Genomic DNA, 21,721 nt, shown 5'->3' on the forward strand with positions numbered 1-21,721 from the left:
TGGGAGGGTTTTTAGGTTTTTGTACATTTTTTTTTTTTTTTTTAATGTTTTGAACTGTTTGTATTTATTCTTTTTAAGGAGTACTTCCTGTTACGTGCTCTACAGGCCAAAGAGTCATGCAATGCTGACACGGGTGACTTAATTTCCCCAATTTAAAAGTCAAATTTTCATCATTTCTACAATGCATCTGCCTTCATTTTTAATTTTTTTTAATGTCAGTCAGTTTGTATCTTTCAAGCTCATGGTGCCTCTGGTTTTACATAATGGAGGAACTGCAACTTATCCACACTTGTCAAGCACTCAGTTTGTAAATACACTACAAAGCCTCTGCAGAATTCACCTTTTATTCACTGGCTGTAAAATAGGAAGAGTGAGAGCAAACAAAGAGTTTCTTTAATAAAATTTCTAAATGTTCTCCATGTGTTCTGTTTGCAACATTTTTATGCCAAGTTGAATGAGAGTTAAAGGCAACAGGGGAAAGTTTAAAGCATTATTTATTAATACATAAAAAAAGCATTTACAGCAAATACCTGATTGCTTAAATCAGCAAAATCATTCTAAGGATAATTTAAGGTTTATGATTAAAAAAAACATCACTGTAAAACAGTAGTGAATCATCACATACTTTAAAACTGAAACATACAGACAAATATATATACATAATTGCTGTGAGAGTGAACTTTGGTGGTGGAGTCAACCTCTGTTCTAGTCTGAAGATCTTTCTATCAATTAAACCAACCAGCATTTTCAAGATGTGACAAACAGGATGTGTACAGTATATCTAGCTAACTTGAAATCCGTTCAAGTGTGTTTCGTGTGTGTACGACTGCAAACACACCATCATGCTGGTGGCAACAAGACAAACGACAGAGGTGGGTGTGAAATGTGAAGTAACTCCGACATCACTTCTGTGTTTCTTCTATAGGAGTGACTCAGTTCTTACAGTCCTGCCGCTGCGTCCGGCCTCCTTTCCGGATTTCTCTTCCATCACCATCCTCGCTTTCTCCTTTCCTACACTCTCCTTGTCCAAAAGTGCATTCTTCTCCTTCTCCTTTTCCTCCTTCAGTCTCTTCTCTCTCCCCCTCTGTTCTTTCTCCTCTCTTTTCTTTATCTCCTTCAGCTTCTTCTTGAGGGCAGACCGGTCACTTTGACTGCACACCCCCAGAGCCTGACAACAGAGAAGAAAGAGAAACAAGGGAAGATGCATGTAAACAGAGGATACATGGATACTATAATGGTTCAGGTTAACCGTCCATTTTTACATTTTCATTACACTCGATTAAATATAGCCACGGTTGGCAATAAAAGTGGTTTAGAGAGCAGTGACAAGCTCATTTTTCAACCGTAAAATGTGCTGCTCAAGAATCAGTCACAGTTCTTAAAATAACCAGCTTTCAGGTAACATTGTTTGTTTGTGTTAGATGTTTATGCTAAGAAAGTTCAGCCAATAAATTGTTAATAGACTTTTTGATACACTCAAATATCAATATTGGTATTGGCCTCAAAAATCCAGTACCAATATGGCTCTATTTACCAATATACACTATCATATGAACTGTTTAATATTAGGACTACTAATCATTAGAAATAGCAAAACCTACAAGAAAACAAAAGGGGTTTATCCCAGTGTTTTAAACAGATAATAAGTAAAGGTCTTGAAGTTATGGATATTTGATGGCAACAAAAAAAACATTAAAAATGCTTATTACCAAACAACTTTCCCGTACTGTCAATTCAATGTGAAAAATTAATCAAAAGTATCATTGCATCTTTTTTTTGTTGAGATTCTCACTTTTTTTTTTTTTTTTTTTAAACATCTTGTTTCCCTCACCAACATCTTTAACTGCTCACCTTGAGTTTCTCACTGTCCATGTTGAGCAGCTGCGTCCCATCCACACCTCTGGCAGCAAACTCAGCCGTGTATTGATCCATGTTCATGGCGATCAGCCACAGACACACCTGCTGGTTGTTCCACTCCAAGGCGGGTCGACTTTGCCATTGGTTGTTGTTATTAGTGGGAACTGGGTCATCATCCAAGGTCTAACAGGACACCAGAGACAGTAGTAGGGTGGAGAGAAAAGTAGGAAAGAAATGGTAAGAAACTGTAATTAAAGAAGAAAGTAGGCTTGGGAAAAAATTATTGGACAAAGAGTGCACCATGGGAAAAGAAGGCAGAAGAAAGGAAAGAAAAGGAAGGGAAGGACAGACTCACCTCAGTGGAGGAAAAGGTGAAATTGTGAGAGTGTCCAGAGAGGGAGTGATCAGAGACATGACCCACCATGCTGGAGCTGCCCACTGGAGAGCCAATACTCTGGAACCAACAGAAATAAACCTTGCTGCCTATGTACTTCACATCTGTTGCATGCTCAACCATGCATGTGTGTTACTTTTAAAAAGGATTTCTGTTTGTATGAGATATCTAGAGCAGAATACTAGATCAGGAGAGGACAGAGGAGGAGGATGGTGTGCAGCAAAGGCTAAAAGCCTGATTTATATCCGTGTTACTCCATTTACATGCAAGCCTGCTTAGTCACCATGCAGCCATGTGTGCATATGATCACTGTACGTGAACTTCTCTTACCTGATCTCTTCTACCTGTGGTGGTCAGGTATGGCAAACTGCTGCTGGACACGGACCGAAGCCTCTCTCTGCCTCTCTCCCCTTCCTCTTCTTTGTCCCTCCCTCGCTCTCCAAACCAGGGAAAGGGCAAGCAAGAAGGCATGGAGGTGACTGAACCTGACGGAGAAACTCCTGCAGGCTCATCCACCAGGTCACCACAAGATCCCCTTGGAAATGATGAGATTGAATATTATGAGGTGTGGCATTGTGCAAGTGAAACAGCCAGCTAACAATTCAGGTAATTGATGAAGTTTATTGATATAGCACTAATCAGAAATGATAAATCGCTCTACAAACGTCAAGCATGAAATAATAAATTAATAAGAAAAATAAAGTGAAAAAAGAAAACATTACAAGACAGAAAAGTGGGGGGAGAAGGACTTACCACAACACATATATACATATTCATGCATATACACACATATTAGCTGTTAGACATGTAATTAAAAGACAGACAGCCTTTCAATAAAAGTGATTTTTTAAGTCTGGGTTCATCAGGAAAATAAGCAACTAACAAATTCAGTGTTAAGTGCTTATTCATGCTCACAAGATCAGTGAGAGAAACACATTAAGCTTAGTTTTTGTGTACGTGTTACTTAATCACACCTGTTGTTCATGGACCTTCTGCTATGTTTCTCACTTCTCCTTTTGCTGAGAGACTTGCGAAGACCACTGGAAGAAAAACAGAGATTATAGTCATGAAACACATCAGGATAAAAATGTGCCACCAGCAAAATTGTTGGGCCATTCCCCACTACACCAGCCACTTAGCTAAGAAACCAACAATGAATCAAAATTTAGAGTTATGGCTCATAAGGAACAAGGCTGTGACAAATATTTTAATATCCATATCTAAGGCAAAAGGAAGAGCCAGAGACTCTGCACCTGAAGTCAGGAAATTTCCTTTTGGATTTTCTGGATGCAGAGGACTTGCATGGCGAAGGAGTGACAGTGTCAGTGATGTAGTTCGGAGGTGTAAAGACGGAGGCGGTGGGAGGATGAAGATTGAGGGCTGAGAAAGAGGAGGTACTAGAGTGGTCACTTTTGCTGCTCCTATGCAACATCCCTAACACTGTGGAAGCAGACAATGTTTGGCTCCCCTGTAGTTTCTGGACTTCATCTTCCTGTAGCAACAGAAGACGTGTGTGTGTAAGTTTACACAGTCAAAGACAGCTCAAACTGACTATTGTGAGTCAAAGTGAAATCTCTGTCACTGACCTGTCTTCTAAAGCTCTCTCTGAGTTTGTCTCGTGAGGGCGGGTGTCGCTTGGATTTCTGGGCCAGCTGAGCTCTGGCTATGTGAGCGCTAGAGTCTAGACGTCCTGTATCAGGAACTGGAATATACCAGTCTGGACCTTAGAAACAAGCAAACACACATGCAATTCATTTTGCTCAGTCAAAAAGGATTAATTTTTGCTCAAGAAGTTTGAGAAAAAAGTTACATTTTCTCACTTAAATGTCATTTAAAAAACAAAAAGCTCTGGATCCATAAAATGTCATTTGATGTAAAACATACACTTTTCACTAGCCTGCAGCAACACATAGTCAAAGAAACACACAGCCACATAAAACAGGATCCTTTACAGTAACGCAGCTGCTTACCTGTGACTGAAGCATCCACAGAGTGGTTCTTTCTTTCAGGTTCTGGCTCGTTTCTCTCTAGCCGTGCTAGCTGTCATGAACAGTGGGAAACAGTGACTACAAAGAAATGGCAGGTTCACTGAAGTAAATCCAAGCAGGATTGACAGAAGTGATGTCTCACCTGGATTTGCAGTCTTTCAACAGTCTCTCTGTGCTGCTTATCTCTCTCCTCCATTTCTCTCCTCAGATCTGCTTCTCTGTTCTCCCTCTCCTCCTCTCTGAAGAAACAGAGCACATTATTTGAAACGTTTAATTCCAAATCTTTAGGGTAAAAGAGGTGCATTTGCACAGTCACATAGTTTTAAGTCCTTTGCCTGCTTTTAAAATAGACTCTCAGTAATTTATGAATAATATTCTACTCTGTTAACCGAGTTACCTGGATTTTTTGAGATGGAATCAATAAATACCTGCTCTGGTATTCTCTGACCAGTCTCTTGGCCTTGCTGTATTTGATTTCCAGGCTTTCTGATTGGCTCTGGGCATCAGCCAGTCGCTGGCTCACAACCCTGCACAGTGTTTGGGCCTCCTGCCAATACCTGATTAATAGAGGGAGGATCATTAACACCGTCTTCACCATCATTATCATCTTCACAGTAATTGTCAAAATTATTATCCTTTTGCAGGCGTTAGACTCCCACCTAGTCCTTAAACAAAACCTGTATCTACATGGCACATTGTAATTCTATGATATACGCCACTGAAAAATGGTAAATACAGACAGTGCATGTAGAGTTTATAGTATCGTACTTCTCAAGTTTGTCAGCTTTCTCCTCTCCGTCCTCCACTCTTTGCTCCAGCTCCAGCTTCAGGCTATCCCAACACGCCTGCTGCTCCTCCCATGCCTTTAACTGGGAGACATAGAGCAAAATATAATGTGTCTTGTGTGTATGCATGTCTGCAACATATGATATGTCATAGGCACAGGGGGGAATAAAGGGCTTAAAAAAAAAAAAAAAAAAAAAAAAAAAAAAAGGCCTTCATGTTGTTACGTCATAGATGTCAAAAACTATTCTTAGAGTTGGAGTGTAAAAACTATTCTGAGCATTGCCTTAAATTTTCTTACTTCAAGAGTTTTAATACAACAAACAGAGTATTCACAGATCTAACACAGTTGGATAGAACAAAGCCAGATTTTCTACTGAAAGGCTTTCGCCAACCCAGTTATGTCACAGCGGTGATTACTTCAAGGCAAACGCAGAGAGCAGGGCTGACGTGGAGAAGTGTTGGAACAAGGCCTGTGTCCTAATAACTCCACACAGAGTCATCTCATACACAGTTAAATGGGTCAGACTGTTCCAAATGTGGATGTAAAGGTAGTGTGTAAAATTGAGCATTACAGTTATTGGTTTGTGTGTATGTGAGAGTGAGATCTCAATCTCAGCTAAGTGACCTACCTTTTCTCTAGCACATTGAAGCTGTTCTACTCTGCTTCGTAGTTTTGACTGGAGCTGTAAAGACAGAAAGAAAAGGAAAAGCAAACATACAGTAGAGATTTTTTCTGATGCAGTGCCCCATTTAATTTAATACTGGCCTGATATCTGATAGTAGTTTTGGTGTGTACTGTATGTAAAGTACCTGCTGGTATCTGAGGCAGAGCTGGTAGTTGTCCAGACTGGAAAGTGTAGACACATCCTCCTCTTCATCTTCTTCCTCTTCTTCAGCCACTGAGCCCCTCTCTGACAGGCTACAGTCAGTGTCTTCATCTCCACTCATCCTTCCTCTCTGTCATATTCAGAACACACAAAAGTAGTGTAGTGTAATGAAACTGTATGGAGTTCTTAGCAGGACTGAACCGCTGCTCCTGTTTTAGAAAACACACCTTTCTAGATGTTTTATCCATTTCCAGGCTTTCATTGATTAGCCGTGCCACCTCACTCTCCACTCCCTCCTTCTCTCGACCAATTAAAAACCTGCAGCAGAGGAAAGAAATCACTCAAAGCTGTGAGCAATCGTCACATCCCATAACACATTTGCACAGATTTGATTGTTGCAATATTTTATAATGGCATACTAATGCAGTTGCAAGAATGGATGGTTTTGAAAACTCCCCACATATACGCCGATACTCAAAAAATTCAGAGGTGTAGCTGGAAAGGATCACATTCACAAGATTTGTCGGAACACCTATTCCCAACACAGAAAAAGTTCATGTGGATGTCATGGGTGTGAATGTTGTCATTTCTTGCAATGCAATAACTATCTGAAAGCTGGCAGACACTATAAACACTATGTTATGTTTTGGAAAATGGTCGGCAGTAATGTAAAATATACATGATGTGTATGCAAAAACATGCAAATCCACAGTTTTGGTCCTTTTAAAAACAACATCTGGGGAAGAAAAATTATATTGATCTCACTTCTTAATCCATCTTTAAATAACTACAACAAGCTTTTATAAGTCTGCCTTTAACAAAACGCATTTTGACAGATTTTTAAAAACTGAAATACCAAATACCAGGCAAAAAATGCACTTTAACACTTTACCACTTGTGGGAAAAACTATATACACCTCCATCTCGGTAGCAATATATATGAATAGTGGGAAAGACAGAACAGTACAAAAGACAGAGTGGTGTCCTCGTAGTGTTTCAGGAAAAACACAAACTATTTGCACCCAAACAGAACTGAAACATGATAACTTACTTGACAAGGCCTGATGTATTCTTGAGGACTGTGGCTGCAAACAGCTGGGACACTCCAACCAAACTCACCCCATCCACCTCCACGATCTGGTCATTCACCTGAATCCTAACACACAAAGACAGAACAGAACCTGATGTCCTTGAAACCACACTGAATCCCATTAAATATAAGTCTGTGTCAAACTAGTGTACCTTCCATCCTTCTCTGTTGCTCCTCCTTCAGTGATTGTCTTGACAAAGATTCCCAGTTTTTCCAGGCCCTGGTCAGCCCCTACACCCATTCCTATGATACTGATGCCCAGACCCTCGTCCTCTAGAAGGAAGAGACGTTCGGAATTCATCTTCACATTAACAACAATATTCAGGCAAAAGCCAAGTTGAACCATAAAGGAACAAAAAGTATGCAATTAAAAGAGGGAAACACATCTCAGGAGAAATTTAATACAAGTGGAAGGGGAGAACATGATGATAATGCTGTTTTTTTTTTAAATATTATGTGTCAGGCTTGTATTAGATTTTGACATTGAATTGTGTGGTTTGGATTTTAAGGCTCTGTCTTTACAACAATATACAGACACAGTATCTGTATTTTTATGAAATATCTTGACTTCTATCTTGCTGGATCCAAGTTTTAATTTAGTATTTATAGTATTTTGAAATTGTATTTGTATTAACTGCATTAATGTTTTGTGTCAATCTGACCAGGGACTACAGATGGAAATGAGCGAGTAGCTAAATCTAGTATGATACAGCTCTTCTCCTTGTGTGAGAAGAATGTTTTCTTTGTACATGTTCCCTGACAAATAAATGTTATAAACAAAACTAAATGGATGCAGTGACATAACTGACCCAATAGATTTCCTATGAATAAAAGATTCAGGAGTATGCCACTAGATATCACCAGTCACAATTTCTTTTCATTTTGGCTTTAGGCATTTGAATCTGACATGCAAATAGGTACCAAACACACATAAGAAGCAGAAAAAGCCAGACTGATGGAGATTCATACCCTTTTCTATCTCCACTGGAAAAACGTGCATCCTGTCCACTCTCTTCTCCAGCTCATACTCAGCGGAGGCGGACATTGGGTCAATATCTTCATTGTGTCTGTCGTACTCTGCATTAGAATAGGTGCTGAACACCTGACAGACAGCAGTTAACATACATTTAAAACAGCCTCAGCTTACGTCAACACTCTCACTACTGTTTTATGCATTGATAGCTTGTACATGTGTTCATCATAGTGCAAAGAGAACCATCTGCAGCTACTGACACAACAAGATACTGTTTATCTTGTCAGATCTGTCAGTGAGAGTGTGTGAGAGTCAGAAAGTGGGAGAGATTCAGTAAGTGCAGAGGGGGCATTGCAACACTTGAGCAAACTGTGCAAGCACAATCATAGGCTTGAAATAAAATATAAATGTACACTCACAGAATCCATGTCAATCACTGATTCTACACTGACTGCCACAATAGTTTTGTTATGCATTGAGCCACATTAATACTATACATACCACAGGAATGTTTTCTGTGCTGTCATTTTAAGGCAGCTCTGAAGTGAGTGCTGACAGATTGAATGCATGTGGGATCTTGCCTTTTCTCCTCCTCTAATGGACCAGAAACATGGCTTCGGGCTAATGTTTCTCTTATACACATTCAAACACCAGCTGGAACTGACACATGCACAAATCCAGAATTTATCTCTCTTAAAGATTTCCTTACCTTGATTGGTGACGAGGTGAACCTGACCTTTCTGTTCGAAGTTTCTGCTGTCTCTTCATTGTCCTGTTCAGCCAGGTCAAGACCAGCAGAGATTTCCTCGCATTTGGATAAAAGTGGATTTCCTGTATGCAGAGAGTTTTTCCTGTCCGGTCTTGGTGATGTTGGATGATCTGAGTGAGACTGGGCCTCCTGATTGCACATAAAAGCCTTATTCTCAATCCCACACACATCTACAGATCCAGTTTGACCCTCTTTATCTCTGTTTCCATCATCTTTCCCCTTAACCACACTGGCATACTCCTCCTGAAGTTCAGATGCTGGACCTGCCTCTTTTCCCTCTTGACTTTGTCTGCACTCTGTTTCTCCACCTTTCCCCTCACAGCACGACTCTTTGTCAACATCCTCCTCTTGCACAATACGTCTCTCTCTTTTTCCAGCACTTTCCTCCACTACCTCATCCATCTTATCCTCCCTGTTTCCCCCCTCTTCTGTTGACTCCTCAGCCTGTGCAATGAACTGTCTGTTCTGCTCCTCCCTTTCACGCTGCCATTGTTCATTCACCTGCTGATACTTGTCTCTTTCTTCTTCCTTGTCATCTTTAGTCTGTCCTTCACATGGCATCCTGGTGGATAACTCCTTCTGGTGTTCTTCTGAGGGAACAACAGGTGTACCTTCTCCTGCTTTTAGCTCCACTCTGTTTTCCACTATGCGAGGATCAACAGGCACTTCACGTCCTGGTGTTGTTTCCATACTGGTTTCTTCAAAAACATCATCCACAAGGTCCGGCACACTTTCTGCTGTGTTTTTATCCATATGCTTTACCCCCTCATCCTTAAGCCAGTTCTTATCCTCTTTGCGCTCTTTTTCTTCTTCATTCTCATCGCTTTCGGATGACTCGTTCTTCACGTCCACTAGCTCTGCCCTGACTGGTTCCTCAGGGGTCAAGCAGGGGCCGAGAGATGCTTTCTCTTCCTCAGTTTGTGATGCTCCCTCACTTCGTGATACTGCGGTTTGACCATGTTCATCAATATCGGAAGATTTGTTGGATGCTCCACTGGGGCCATCTAATACAAGAGATTTAGGGTGCCTTGTCATTGAGGCCTGTGCAGAGGGCTTTGGTGAGGAAATATTTATGGTGGGTAGGTTTATGGATTTGTCTTCATCTAAGCCATCCTCCTCTGTGTGCTTCCCTTTTCCGCTTACCTCTTCCTCCTTTTCCAGCTGGTTCTCATCTGCTATCCCCTTGCTTCCTCTGCAAGTCACACCTTTTGAAACCTGTCCTTCACCACCTCCGACCTCAATCACCTTGTTCTCAAACAACCTTCGGGTCACAGAGAACTTTTGAGCCAGAGCAGCTCTTTCAATATCCGTTATCTCCTCTGATCTAGACAGCTTATCTTGCAGAGAGGATTCAGGGGTAGAAATGCTGGCCACAGTGCTCAGAACAGATGAGGAACTCATGACCGAACGCCTGGGTCCAGAGAAAGATGAAGTTTGGAGGTGCAGGCTAGGAATTTGAGGAGAAAGAACGGATGTGGGGCCAGAAGTCAGCACTGGACCACTGTCTTGTTTCAGCTGCTGGCTGTCCATTTGGAGGAAGATGTTGTCTCTGATCTTGGTCCCCCTGGTGCTGTTGACCCTCCCTCTGCTGCCTGTGGTGCCACTGCTGGTGGTGGTGGTGGTGTGAGACATTATTGGATCTGGCAAGCTTGATGGCAGCCTAGTTTGATGCACAGCAGAGGCAGCAACAGATTTGGTCCCTCGTTGAAGACTGGTCCCAGTGTCAAAGGAGCATTTGATAGCATGGAAGTCAGACTTGTAGGTTATCCTGTGAGGAGAGGCACTCCGGCCTTTGCTGTCCGTCCGCATCATCTGGGGATGTATGCTCTCTAAAGTGAGGAAAAAATGTTGAGGAGCTGAGGGAGAATCTTATCACAGCTAATGAAAGGACCTGGCCAAGTGTTGAGAAGGTAGATATAGGATTTGCTGGTACAGTGGAATGGTAACAATAAGGCAAGGGATATACTGGAAAGTAGAGCTGGTGTTTTAAGAGGTTACTACTGCATTTGTTGTTTACAGCAGGTGATAAAGGCAGGGTCTTGGTCTGTAAACCTCATAGTCCTCAAGTAGTCTTCTAAAATGTATTATCCATCACCATAGCAAAAGTCTCCTGGAGGAGTGGTGTGAGAAAAAGATAAAACATTGAAGTTAATTGAGAGAAACTGACACAATCCAGGACATCACTACAGCAATAACACCCTAGACAAACTATGAAGTAGGTTACCCATGACTTGCAGCTATCAGTGCCAGAAATAAAAAAACACACAATTTTCAGACTGAATACTCACTGAGCAATTGGAAGATAAGCGATTGTCAGCTCCGCCATAAACGTAGACACTTAGCGTTTTTGTTACACACCTACTCCACACAGGTATTTACAATTAACTTGTTTGCTGCTTTCACGTGCTGTAAGACACTAAACGGATTGAAAACAAACGGAAAATGGAAAATGCTCATTCTTAACCACCCATTTGAAATTAGAGTCAGTGTGGTTCAGTTTATTTTGTTCTTAATGTTTTGTCATTGTACATATATCGAGTAAGGAGCAACAGAAAGCCAGTATTAGGCAAATTTGACGTTTCCTTTTTGTTTATTCAACTTGCTAAGTTAGGTGGCGTAAGTAACTGAACCTCGGTTTGATGCCTAGTGTAGTGTGTCTTCTCTGTAAACCGTTCTTCGTGTCTAAAATGAAACAACTGCGGTATTTGTATTAAATGTGTATTGTAGAATACACGAAACTATGCGCAGTGGTCGGAGCAGAAGCAGAAGATTACGACGGCATTTGAAGGCAGCAAATCTCATCGACCTGGTTGAGGCGCGCGCGCAGTTTAAAGGTTGTGACAGACGTTAGGTCACTTCCAGTGCCGACCAACTGTTAACTGAACAGACTCATTAAGCAGCATTTAACAAAGGTAGCTTTTTAGTTTCGTTCTACACTTCTCCCGATAGTTTCGTCTTACCGTATAAGTGTTGTCGGTGTGGAGTCGGCCGGTGCTGACGGCTCCCTCACTGTGATAAATACAGACAGATGGCGACTCATGTCTCTAAATACTGTAAATGGATTATGCCCCGTTAATCCTGTGTAAACTACTCCAGTAGCTGAACCACTGACGGTGAGTGGGTTCCAACACTGGGCTTGTTACCCTACATTAAGGGCTAATTGCTACATATGTGCCCTATAATGCATTTACCACTCACTGTAAGGAGTATTCCCTCTTTTCACTGATTGCCTCAGCCTGTTACAGTCTAGTATTGCCATTGTGTGAAGTGACTATTTGTACTTAGTGTAAACTAACTATAATGACATCTATTAAAACAAATACTGCTTTTACTGTGTCTCTACATAATGGCCAGTGATTGATATATTGGCATCATATATTCCACTATACATATTATTGGTATTGTAGGCTATCTTACATTTCTATCAAACATGCAGGTTATTTGCTACATTCACTTACCTTTACCTGTCTTTCAGCATCACTGCCGGCTGTTGGGAAAACTGATATCACCCTGCTAGAGGCTCTCCTGGGCTCAGAGGTAAGCTTTGTGTGAATATTCACCTGTGTGCATGATGCAGGTTAGTGCAGTCGGCCAGATATCCCACTATCTACCTGTGTGTGTGTGTATGTGTGTGCGTGTGCATGTGTGTGTGTGTGTGTGAGTGAGTGAGCCAAATGAGAGCAGTGATGCAGCACCTGCTGATGTATGTATGTGTGTGTGTCTACCTGTGTGTGTGTATGTGTGATGCCAGTGGGTGAGTCGGTGCAGTAAGTCTGTCTGTGAAGCTGGCTCGCGTGGCAGATGGACTGGATTGGACCAAGCTGGACTGGACTGATCTGTGCAGAGCTGAAGAATGGTTCTGCTCACTGTGACCTGGATCTGACTGGAGACCATTGTCCCAGGTGGCACTGGGACCTAGTTGATATAAATACCGGCCAATCACAAAAGCCTTCTTCTGAATGAGGCTAACCAAAAGAGGGAGGGCGAGGCAGGGAGGGAAAGTGAATCGAAGTAGAGATGGAAAATGAGGGAGTGATGTCAGGGTGGGTGGCAAAGTAAATTTAGAGTGGTGGCCTGCGAGAAAATGCATGAGGCAGAGTAGATGGAGAGGAAGAATAGAGGCAGATATTTAACCTTGATTAATTGAAGCAGTGGAAATGTGGAAGAGTCAGTGAGTGGCAGTAATTGAGAGATACAGGTGGTATATAACGACAGATCCCTTTTTATTTAACTCACCAGTGATAATTGATGGTGGTAAGATGAGAAATACAGTGATTTGTCTCTGCTGACATAATCCTCAACTCCCATTTCTCTCACCAGCAGCAGGTCACCTTGACTTGTACTGAAGTTTGTTTTCTTCCCTCCTCAGGCTCACAGAAAGATTTGGGCACGATTATACACTCACATACACGCAGACAGTGTTCACAACAATGCCGTACTATTTGCAGACAGTCATCGGCTCGAGCTGGATCTGTGCATGTCGCAGGTGTAAGGTTGGTGGGAGGTGCATGAATGAACTTTTTATCACCTTTTGCAAAGCCGCATCTTTTAATGAGAGCTAACAAGTGGCTTCTCTACAAAACTGGACGGCACAAATTTATGATAGAACAGCACATTTTGCTTGCTGTTTCTATTTGATTTTATTTGTGCCTGACCAATATATTAGCATAACAATTTCAGCTTATCACAGCTATATTGGTATTGAGTATATTGGTGTATAAGCAACTTGAAATTGCAGCACAGAAATGCTAAAGATACAGTACTGTATGTTTGAGGTCATTTAGAAACAGAGACAATTCATAGTTTGTCCACCAGGGAGCACAAGTTTATTTTTCAGACATAAAATGTTCCACACAGGTCATATATCATCATCTATGGTCATATAGGGAAGACCAGGGACAGTTGTAACACTTTTTGCAATTTTCCTGATAAATCAAAAACCATTTACACTGGAGTGGTCCATTTGCTATATTATAAACTTCACTGTGTCAACTATTGGAACAATGTATTTAAGTGGTTTTATGAAATATGTACAGGTTGTAAAATTGATTTAAATACAGTCACTCCACTGTTACAACTGTCTCAGTGTACAGGGACAGTTGTAACATGTCAAAAATATATATATTAATCAATCAAATACTGAAAATGAAAAACATTCATGTTATTGTGACTATTCATTTATTTTTTTAAATAATGAATACCTTCACACTACATGACAAAAAAGGGCACAAGTTTATTATTTAGACATAAAATGTTCCACTCAGGTCATATATCATTATGTGATTTTTTTTTTTCTCTCTCAAATATTGATCGGTATCACCCTAAAAAATTCAGTATCTTCTGGGCTCTTCAAATCCTGCTTCAATGAACTGTTACTGCATTAAAACTGTTAATTCAAAGAGTCAAATTAGGGGGAAAGGACAGATGCTTTCTCAGACAGCTGACGATATCAGCTCTGTGTGTGTGTGTGTGTGTCATGCATTCATTTGGCAGACATTCATGCCCCATATGGTTATCTGTTCAGTCAACCATATTTAGAGTTTCCCAGCTTCACAAGGGAATTGCTCTCAATCCTCTGAACATTTAAATGCAGACACACACACACACACGCTCATGCACGCACACTACTCCACCCAATGGCGGGGATGAGCACGCACGTCAGCATTTTAAATGAGCGTAGCACGGTTTAGCAGTTCTGCAGCTCTGCATAGTGAGTTTCTACGGTGCTGTGAATGAGCCTGACATGTCCCTTAAATGGCAGTTTTTTTTATATCTCACGAGTTCTGTGAATCCATAAACAATCGTGCTGCCACTTTGTGTCTAGATGTGTGTACTGCACATTTATTATTTTAACAACATCATTTATAAGGATGTTATCTGGTGTAGATGAATATGCGGCAGAGCTTGCCACTAATACTGATAGAGTTATGGATTCAATTTTCACTGGGGCCAAACATCATAAAAACATCATGCATTCATCATGCTGCAATGTGCTTTGGCAAGAAATTTGCACATAGATATTGTTACGTAAATATGTTGTGATTGGGAACCAAGTCAGTTATTTCTGCAAACCTTCTAGCTTCAACGAATACATAAATAAATAAATAAATAAGTAATTCTTCAAGGCACCGTCTGGATTTGGATTGATTCACTTCACCACTTCATTGTTGTCTCTGCACTTGTGTTCTTTTTCATGCTGTTGTAATTCAGCTTTCTCTTCATTTTTTTTCAGAAAGAACATCTTAAAAATAGAACGTTACCCTTTTCAGAGACAGCTGGCACTGACACACACACTCTTTTAATTTAACAATATGGTAAAAACTTGCTCAATCACCCCCCAGTATTACAGTCATGCGTATTGAAGTGCTGTCTAACAGATGCATTAAGGCAAGCGTAAACATCCACACACACACACACACACACACACACAGATGCAACAGGTGTACTCACTGTAATTCATCTGATGCAGTAGAACTAATAGCTTTAAGGATGTCAGTGTGCAAGATAAATGAGAAGAAAAGGCTGACTTTGGAGGAGTTTGAGATGCAACAGTAATTCCTCTTTCTCCCTCGTGTCTCATTTATCAGGTAACAAACAATTCTTTTCTTCTTCCTTTCTGTCTGACCTGTAATGCTTTTCCTGAGCAAACCTCGAACACAGTAAATCTCTAATTTCCTCTTACACCCTCTCTCCTCCCTTTTCTCTCTGTTATCCTTTTCATATTTTCACATACTTGCATGGAACATAAGTTATGGTTTCGGGCAGTGCTGAAATGCTCAAAACCTCCCTGCTGTTCATCAGACACCCTCCCTCCCTCTCTCCCTTTCTTCCTTCCTCCCTTTGCTGCGGTCATCCTGGTGACAAGCTGCATCTCTGCTGCCGCCGCCGCCTCTCTCTCATCACTTGGGTTGAAACAAAACAAGTGAAACTGACGCTGCTTTGCTGCTGTTCACAAACCATTTCACATGAGGAATCCTTCAAGGCCGTAACAGTTGCATCCTTGCACTGATCTATATTTAGTCACATCAGAGCTTCTGTACACAGAAGCGATCTTCATACACAGTGTTTTTATGCCATGTTGCCTTATATGGACGGCTTAAATCTGACAATGCTCTGATTTGGATGCTCAACTGGTCTCTCTTGTTATACAGAACTGAGTCATATATCAGTTTAGGAGGACAGAGGACCTCATAGATGGGATTTTGGTTATTGTAATGTGATACGATTTAAATCTGATCTTTTTTCTCAGTTTTAGATCTTAAATAGGATTGACTGACACCACTTTCTTAAAAACATTGCGCATCAATGTCTCCACAACCTGTCGTTTGTTGCTGTAGTCGTGTCAATGTATTTAGCCTATAAGCAGTTGTAAAGCATTGTGTAAATAAGCAGTCAACCATTTTCTCAGACAGTCCTGTTAACTTGGATGCCCGTCATTTTTCCTCAGTTGAGATAACACTACCACAGGCACTCTCCCACTTATTCTTCATTTTGCGTAAAGTAAAATATTTCTAATGTTTATACCCGTCCCTTTTTCTCACATTACAGGCCTGACTAGAAAATTAATGTTGTGATCGTTAACATTCCATTACTCTGTAGCATCCTAGCTAGGTGCTTTGTAGGAGGGGTAATGCTTTTTGTACTGCTCATCCTACATTGACAGTCTACCTTGGGCAAACTATGCTTGCTTAACCATTTGGTTTGAAACTGACATATGGTTTCATTTTTGCCCTAAGGTCACACTAGAGTGGGACCTGAGCTAATCAGAGAGGCATTTGGGCTGACCAGAGGGACACTTAGGGGACCCTTGTACTACCCTGACCTCTGCTCCCCTCCCATGTGCACAGCACTGGCATTAATATCCTTTGAAAGCACCTGTAGTGTCTCATCTTAAAAATTTGTTTGTTCAAAAATATTATTAATTTTGTCAGTATTTCCTCTCTCAAATGTGATTACTGGTTGCTCTACACAACAGTGGGACTATTTTTCATTATTATTTCTATTCCTATTTCCATATTATATCCTAATGTCTTATAGCCACAATATGTGAAATGTGAATTATTTCTCCAGAGCACTGCAGTGTATTTTATTGCTGTTTTTTTTTTTTTTTTTGGAGCCCTCCAGTTGCCCTCAAAAAACCCATTAAGGCAGACTGACACAAGTCATCTGCGTGCCGTGATGAAGGCAGCAGCAGCAGCAGCAGTCTGTGGTTGTTTGAGGCAGCTCGAAGCAGAGGGGCGGGGAGGGGGCGCAGCCGGAGCTCACATTCATTAACGACCACCGACAACCGGGAAGCCTCCTCCGGTAGCATCACAGCGCCTACTGACACACGGCCGGGGAAAATGGTCGCGGTGCAGACGTCCCCTAGTTTGTCCCCATCGGCGGAGTGGATCTGCTGTCTGGATAAAAGGTGGGTGAATGCACTCCACGATGCGCTTCACACACCGCATATCCCCTCAGCAACGATTGTGTTTTCTCAAACCTCCTTCATTCATCCGCGTCAACGTGATTAATCGGAGCCTGCGTGTGCAGTGTGTGAGTGTGCAGTAATAACGCGTTACGCCTTGTTTTTTTTTTTTTTTTTTTTTTTAGCATATTAAAGGTAACTGCTAGTTTTAGTGAATATAAACCGCAGCTCCAGTGATGGTAAAGGCTGCAGTGCATAACAAAATACACAATTTTTTTTATTTAGTATAAAATAGTATTTTTGTATCTTCTCGGTCAAAAAGGCGTTGGTGGCTTCGAGGTTCACTGGGATGTCTCTGCACTGCATGGGCTGTGATAGATGGCTGATTAGACGCACATGGTTTATGTCTGTCTGCTTAAATCAAATAGTTCTACATTTCTAACGATACAAATATCATATAGTGGGGTGGATGTTAAGGATTAGAGGCAGCTGTCTCTGTTCTGGTCACAATGCTGCATGTGAGGCTGAGGGTTTGTCTGGTCTGACTGAACAGGTTAGAATAACTGAGCAACCAATTTACAGGACACTTATGTTAATTTCCCAATGCAGAAGCTGCTTTAAGGTTTAGCTGGTATTTAGAACAACCTTATAGTCTATACATATCCACCAAATGTTAAAAAGCATACTATCTAAGGGAGAAGGCTAATTAGGCATTAATAAATAAACAAGATGAAATGGCAGTGATATACTAAGCACTGAAGATGATACACTTCACACCTTAAATAATGATATAGACGACAGGCACCCTGCAGCTCATACACCCACACATACTGTACACACCTCACTATGACATCCTCACGTTACCATGAGCAACGTGAACCTACCATCTTGTCTTCTCACCGTCACCTATTATATGAGGAGATGCATTTTGATCTAAATACAGTGTGCTAGTGTAGTTTGACATTGATAGAAGTAGTTGAGTCAGTATTATTTCATTCTTTCCGCTTATAAAATGTAAGGAACTTATGAAAATGCCCATCATAGTTTTCCTAGCCAAACATGACATCTTCAACTTCTTTGTTTTTGCCATAAAAGACAAAGAAAACCACCAAATATTCACATCTGAGAAGCTGAGCCACTGAATTTTGGAAATGTTTGCCAGAATTTTAGCAAAATTGTTGTTAATTAATTTGTTTGAGTTTTAGTGAGTGTATTTGTTGTTAGATTAGGAGAATTTGGAATTTTAAATCATTGCAAGAGGGATGTGATCCTTACTGTGCTAAAATTCTGTCTCATCTGGTGTTTAGGATGAAAACATCCTCCCAAAAGCAGGCTACATGCAGTAGTAAATGCGTGTCAGTGAGGACAGGCTGGGTCGTAAGATTAGATTGGACAGGATCTCATCATATAGCACTCAGTGCTCCTCAGCTATGCACCTCTTATTCAATCAATATCCAGCAGTGTGTGTGTGTGTGTGTGTGTGCGTGCGTGCGTGTGTGTTTGGGAGCTTTCAGCTACAGTAGCTGTTGATGTGATCTGTCCATAGACATTTATTGCCAATGAGTGTGAAGTATGTGAGATAAGATCTGATTAGTTTTGTTTAGTGTTGCCGCAGGCGGGTGGTAGATGGTCCAGTTGACACACAAGGCACCAGCCCAGATGCCAGTTGATGTTTACATGTATTGTCCCTTTACTGCAGAAAAATGGGAGTGCAGGGCGTTGTAGGCAGTTCTCACACTTTCAGATGACAATAAGTTCAAAACAAAAGCAACTGCCAGGAGGAAAAGGTCTTTCAAGATAAATATATTGTCTCATATAAACAATATGTTGGACAATTTGCAGATATGTCGAGTGGATGAGTCATTATCAATTACTTAATTGTAGACTGTATTTATTCTGATATATTCAGTGTTTTTGACGGGTTCTCAGGTTGTTTGTGGTGGTACAAATGGGTGTTTAGAGAAGTGTGTAAATACAATTCAGTATCTGCTACAGTAACATTAATCTGCCAGCTCGGGAAATCTGTTTGTGTTGAGGCTGTCTGACATTTTGGTTGGCTGTCACAAATCAACCTATGATGTATTTGTCTGGAAACACTAAATTTTCCAGATGGATGTTTCCTAAAACAATCTGCAAAACCTTCTGGTGTCTGTCGATTTTATTTTCAGTGCGTCATGACAGTGGATCAGTAAATCCCGTGTGTGTGTGTGTGTGTGTGTGTGTGTGTGTGTGTGTGTGTGTGTGTTTAGCCACCATTTGTGTTTGAAAACTGAGCTCTTTGCTGACATGAACTGTGGGGGCAAAAGGCTGAGGAAGGGGAAGTCAAGGAAGAGAGAAAAGAGAGACGGAGGGAGAATGAGATAAGGTGAACAGCTCTCAGGTCACATCCGTCTCACACCAACGGGGGGAGGCAGATTCCTCTGGACAGGCAGGGAGCGAGCAAGAACAGGACAACGGAAGAAAAAGAACAGGATAACAAGGCATTAACCAGGGGATTATAACTGACAGATCTTAACAGTTTCATTGCAGACAGATAGGTGAAGGGTGATGCTAGTATTACCCATTCAACCTTGCAGAGTTAACCTCCCTGTCTCTCCCTGTTGCAGTGTGTAGGAGTCCACCTGTCTAAACCAATAACCCAGCCTACACAGGGATATGATGCTCTGTTGGTGAGGGCCAATACGCAGTAGGTGGATAATGGGAGGATGAGTCAGAAACAAAAGAGAGAGAGAGAGAGAGAGAGAGAAAGAGAGAGAAAAGACCTGTCTGTAATAGCCCTGAGCTCGTGGCAGATGATGTGGGACTGGAGGACGTATTGTGCTCTGCAGCCCTTTAGGCGTAGTCTGTGTTTATCTGGGAGTACCGTCCCGGGTACGGAGGACAATCCACCGCTCAGGGACACAAATATGTGTGTGTTTATCACTGTATGTACATGTGCGTGTTGGTAAAGGGGGAGTCATCACTGCCTGTGAGCTTGCAAAGCAGAAGTAAAGGGATAATAATGGGAGGATAGTAAGTGAGGGTCTGTTAGTGGTGGGATTTAATGGATGGAGGTGAAAGTGAAGGCACCAGTAATGGAGAGGAGAAAGAGAAGAGAAGAAGGAAATTTGTTTTTTTTTTCCATCTTTCTTATCATTTTCCAGAGAGAAACAGGCAAGTCTTAACAGAGGAGAGAAAAGGATGGAAATTAGAGAAATGTTTAGTGGAGGCAGACGAAGAAGAGAGAGCTCGGAGTGAGGGAAGAGGAAGGAGATGAAGGAGGAGAGGGGATAGACAGTCTCTCGTCTGTGAAGGAAGAAGCCCACAGTGCATCAGCTAGTCTGTGTGAACAGACACATACACAGTACACACATGCACGTGCAAGGATGAGTCACTAGCAAGAGAAAAAGAATGAATGGGGCTAACTGCAGTGTGTTACTCTGAGCCGTTTTGGCTCTGTAGTGTTTCACCACCACATTGCAGAACAGAATGTTTAAGCTCTCAGATTAAACTTCTGTTTCTTCTTGTGTCAGTGCGCCTGCATAGATGTCCAACAAGACATGCTTGCGTGTGAGTGCCTGTGTGTGTGTGTGTGTGTGTGTGTGTGTGTGCACTCAGATTTAAGCGTATTAGAAATAGCCGCAGTACAAATGAGATCTTACATCAACACCCTGTGGGGGGTCTGAGCTGAGAGAAGTAGCGCCTGCAGCTCTCCACTGTTATTACTAAGACACCAGGCAGAACAATGAAGTCAGTATGCACACACACTCACACAAATATATTGATAACACTAAAACAATGAAGCTGCCTTCCAACTTAAAGGACTACACCACTGATTTTTCATGTTGTAAATATTTAACATTGTTTTTCACCACTTTTCAAAACACGTTTTTGATTGATATTACCCTTCAGGCAAAAATGGTCTTACTTGAGATAGATAAATCATAACTATGAACATGCAGTTAATCGTTATTTTTAAAATGGTTTTGTAGTAGCTAATTGGCTGAAACATGCAAATCCTCTGGTATGGTTTGTAAACACCTCATGTTAGATCTAATGGTTGGTCTTCTCTGCACAGGCCTGCAGAGCGCTCAGGAGAGGATGTGGATATTATTTTGACCAGACTGAGAGAGGTCAAAGCCTTCCAGAGGTTCCCACCGCCGCTCTTACTGCAGATCTGTGCCTGTGCCTTCTATGAATGCTTGGAGAAAGGCATCACGTGTATGTACACACATATATACACACACACACACACACACACACACAAATGCACAAACATGCATTACAGTTGTTGAATTGTAAAATAATGCGAGGCTGGCTCTATAGTAGAGTGTCATTACACAGTATCACACAGTCATCCTGCAGAATATCCCTTTGCTGTTGTTTGCTGTTGTTGCTGTCCAATGGATCATACTTCAAAGTACTGTGATCATTTTTTATTCATGTGCACATACCACTCCACACACAAATTATGCAAACATTATTTTAACAGTCATTATATGATATCAATGTTACCACATTTGACCACTGTCCTGAGGATTATTTCATTATTGTGTGATCTATCACAATCTTTTTTTTTTTAAATAGTCCCAGAGCGCAGGGTGACATCTTCAAATAGTTTTTTTGTTGGTCAATTGTCCAAAACCCAAAT

The 21,721-nt window shown here is 41.3% G+C and overlaps 2 protein-coding genes across 10 annotated transcripts in view; one reads left to right on the forward strand and one right to left on the reverse strand.

The window, feature by feature from the left end:
* Positions 1-476: 476 nt before the first annotated feature.
* Positions 477-12,160, reverse strand: LOC122993159 (neurabin-1-like). 5 transcript variants are annotated; one of them, XM_044367080.1, is made up of 20 exons: positions 10,973-11,056; positions 10,737-10,791; positions 8,625-10,513; positions 7,912-8,044; positions 7,095-7,215; positions 6,904-7,008; positions 6,080-6,170; positions 5,836-5,982; positions 5,655-5,708; positions 5,008-5,108; positions 4,668-4,796; positions 4,382-4,478; positions 4,222-4,291; positions 3,838-3,974; positions 3,505-3,743; positions 3,226-3,291; positions 2,582-2,786; positions 2,213-2,311; positions 1,852-2,040; positions 477-1,168 (listed from the first exon to the last, which is right to left on the reverse strand). In XM_044367080.1, the coding sequence occupies exons 3-20, from the start codon at positions 10,494-10,496 to the stop codon at positions 920-922; spliced, it is 4,104 nt and encodes a 1,367-aa protein (XP_044223015.1). In that variant the 5' UTR covers positions 10,497-10,513; positions 10,737-10,791; positions 10,973-11,056; the 3' UTR covers positions 477-919. The 5 variants fall into 5 exon arrangements, with proteins under 5 accessions (XP_044223015.1, XP_044223014.1, XP_044223012.1 ...); XM_044367079.1 differs by having other exon boundaries at positions 10,737-10,794; XM_044367077.1 differs by having other exon boundaries at positions 10,651-10,794.
* LOC122993162 (rap guanine nucleotide exchange factor 4-like) overlaps positions 11,546-21,721 on the forward strand; it is a 30,644-nt gene continuing 20,468 nt past the window's right edge. For 2 of the 5 annotated variants that reach the window (XR_006406350.1, XM_044367088.1), the window contains exons 1-4: positions 11,549-11,797; positions 12,160-12,221; positions 12,436-17,094; positions 21,149-21,291. Coding sequence is in view for 4 of the 5 variants with exons in the window: in XM_044367088.1 (XP_044223023.1) it covers positions 17,027-17,094; positions 21,149-21,291 (211 nt within the window). In the remaining variant the exon portion in view is untranslated. Of the gene's footprint in view, positions 11,798-12,159; positions 12,222-12,435; positions 17,095-21,148; positions 21,292-21,721 lie in introns of all 5 variants that reach the window. The other 3 variants (XM_044367085.1, XM_044367089.1, XM_044367086.1) reach the window with 3 other exon arrangements.

The sequence above is a fragment of the Thunnus albacares genome, chromosome 12 (assembly GCF_914725855.1).
Source record: "Thunnus albacares chromosome 12, fThuAlb1.1, whole genome shotgun sequence".
Lineage (NCBI taxonomy): Eukaryota > Metazoa > Chordata > Actinopteri > Scombriformes > Scombridae > Thunnus > Thunnus albacares.

Coding starts and splice junctions, on each gene's coding strand:
- LOC122993159 (XM_044367078.1), bottom strand. CDS start 10,496: ATGATGCGGACGGACAGCAAAGGCCGGAGTGCCTCTCCTCACAGGATA. Junction 5,983..6,079: donor TGGATAAAACATCTAGAAAG/GTGTGTTTTCTA, acceptor TGAATATGACAG/AGAGGAAGGATGAGTGGAGA. Junction 2,787..3,225: donor AGAAGGTCCATGAACAACAG/GTGTGATTAAGT, acceptor ATCATTTCCAAG/GGGATCTTGTGGTGACCTGG.